This window comes from Anoplolepis gracilipes, chromosome 15 (assembly GCF_047496725.1).
Source record: "Anoplolepis gracilipes chromosome 15, ASM4749672v1, whole genome shotgun sequence".
Lineage (NCBI taxonomy): Eukaryota > Metazoa > Arthropoda > Insecta > Hymenoptera > Formicidae > Anoplolepis > Anoplolepis gracilipes.
The window spans coordinates 7,683,009-7,684,889 of NC_132984.1; the positions used below are offsets into that span (position 1 = coordinate 7,683,009).

The 1,881-nt window shown below is 31.6% G+C and overlaps 1 protein-coding gene across 1 annotated transcript; it reads left to right on the forward strand.

The window, feature by feature from the left end:
* Positions 1-286: 286 nt before the first annotated feature.
* LOC140674227 (uncharacterized) lies at positions 287-1,309 on the forward strand. Its single transcript, XM_072907614.1, has one exon. The coding sequence runs from the start codon at positions 287-289 to the stop codon at positions 1,307-1,309; it is 1,023 nt and encodes a 340-aa protein (XP_072763715.1).
* The last annotated feature ends 572 nt before the right edge of the window (positions 1,310-1,881 follow it).

Sequence of the window (1,881 nt, forward strand, 5' to 3'; positions counted from 1 at the left end):
TGTGCGAGTTTCAAACTAGAATTTTTTGTTAAACAATTGAATTTCTCCGATAAACCTTTTATATAAGGGAGCGTGAAATATAACGTTATTAAATGTAAAATACGTGTAGTTTAAAATCATCTTAATACCATTCAAAAACTGAAAAAGGATTTATACGTGGCAGTGGAAATGTGTCCTTTGTTTTCCATTTGACTAATAGGTCCCTAAGATCTGAAATTAATCTCTTTATCGGATCTTTTTTGACTCTTATGTATGTCTTATATACAGACAAACATTTGGGACTCCCATGAGCTCACCATTATCTCCTATCATAGCGGACATAGTTTTACAGGACTTAGAGAGTAAAACATTGAACACATTACAATTTATTCCTCCATTTTACTTCAGATTTGTAGATGACATAATTATAGCTGTTCCTTCCGACACTATTGACGAAACACTTAATACGTTCAATTCACAACATGATAGATTACAGTTCACTATTGAGGTAGAGAAAGATCATAAAATTGATTTCCTTGACATCATATTCATGACAGAAAATAATATTTTAACATTCGACTGGTATCACAAACTCACGTTTTCAGGGAGGTACCTAAATTACTTCTCGCACCACCCAAAGAGGGGCACAATCATCGGATTAGTTGACAAAGTAATTTTCTTCTCAAATCCCAGATATCACAGAAAAAATTTAGACAAGATCATCAGAATTCTTTTAGATAATAATTACCCCTTAAAACTGATATTTGATGTCATTGGGCTACGGTTAAAAACTATTATTAACAAAAAAATTCTCACAAGTGACATCCCAAGTGAAGCGAAACCAGTTTATTTCACGCTCCCTTATATAAAAGGTTTATCGGAGAAATTCAATTGTTTAACAAAAAATTCTAGTTTGAAACTCGCACAATTCAGTCTTAATAAAATGAATAAATTAATTAGAGCTCACAAAGACATCATACCAACAGATTTAAAAACCAATGTCATATATAAAATTAACTGTAGCCATTGTGATGCCTCATATGTTGGCCAAACATCCAGGAAGTTAAAAACCAGAATTAATGAACATAAAAGACATATACATCTTAATACGAATACGAACTCGATAATCACTAATCACAGAAGAGATTTTGAACATAATTTTGACTGGGAAAACGTTAGGGTACTAGATGAGGCTTCATTTTATACTAAGAGGCTTATCTCTGAGATGCTATTTATAAAAAGACAAAGGAATGGGCTGAATTTACAAACGGACACAGAAAATCTACCGAGTGTCTGTCAAGATATTGTCAACACTCTTCCAAAAATATAGTGGTGGGAATAACATTATATACACGAAACTCGCACCGTTTTTTAACATTATACGAACGTCTTCCGCAGTACACAGATTTGAGTCAACTAATTATTATCAACCGTCACAGAATATCGTATGAGAGTGAGTGACTTCCCAACATATATCGAATAGTGATAATACAGAGTGTTTTATTTCGTTTTACATGAAAAACTTCAATATTTTCACAGATTTCAACGATAACTGCTTATTCTTATGCAATATTACCAGGTTAGTGATATTTTATGTAAAGTTGACTCATGGTGATTGCCAAAATCATTATAAAAACACCCTTCAGAGACGATCCAGAATAATTAAGTTGATAGCTTAACTACATCTTTATATTTAATTTATTGTTTATATTTCCCGTTCCATAAAAATTCTTATTATTGTATGTAATCATAGCGCTGAAGAAGACTCAAAATTGAGCTCGAAACGTACGCATTTTAAGTAATAATTCTATTCTTTTATAATATCTCCGATTTTGTAAATTTGCGGGTTGCGATTTTTCAAAAAAATTTTTTGTAAGTAATTTATTACTTGAACATGTTACG

Coding starts and splice junctions, on each gene's coding strand:
- LOC140674227 (XM_072907614.1), top strand. CDS start 287: ATGAGCTCACCATTATCTCCTATCATAGCGGACATAGTTTTACAGGAC.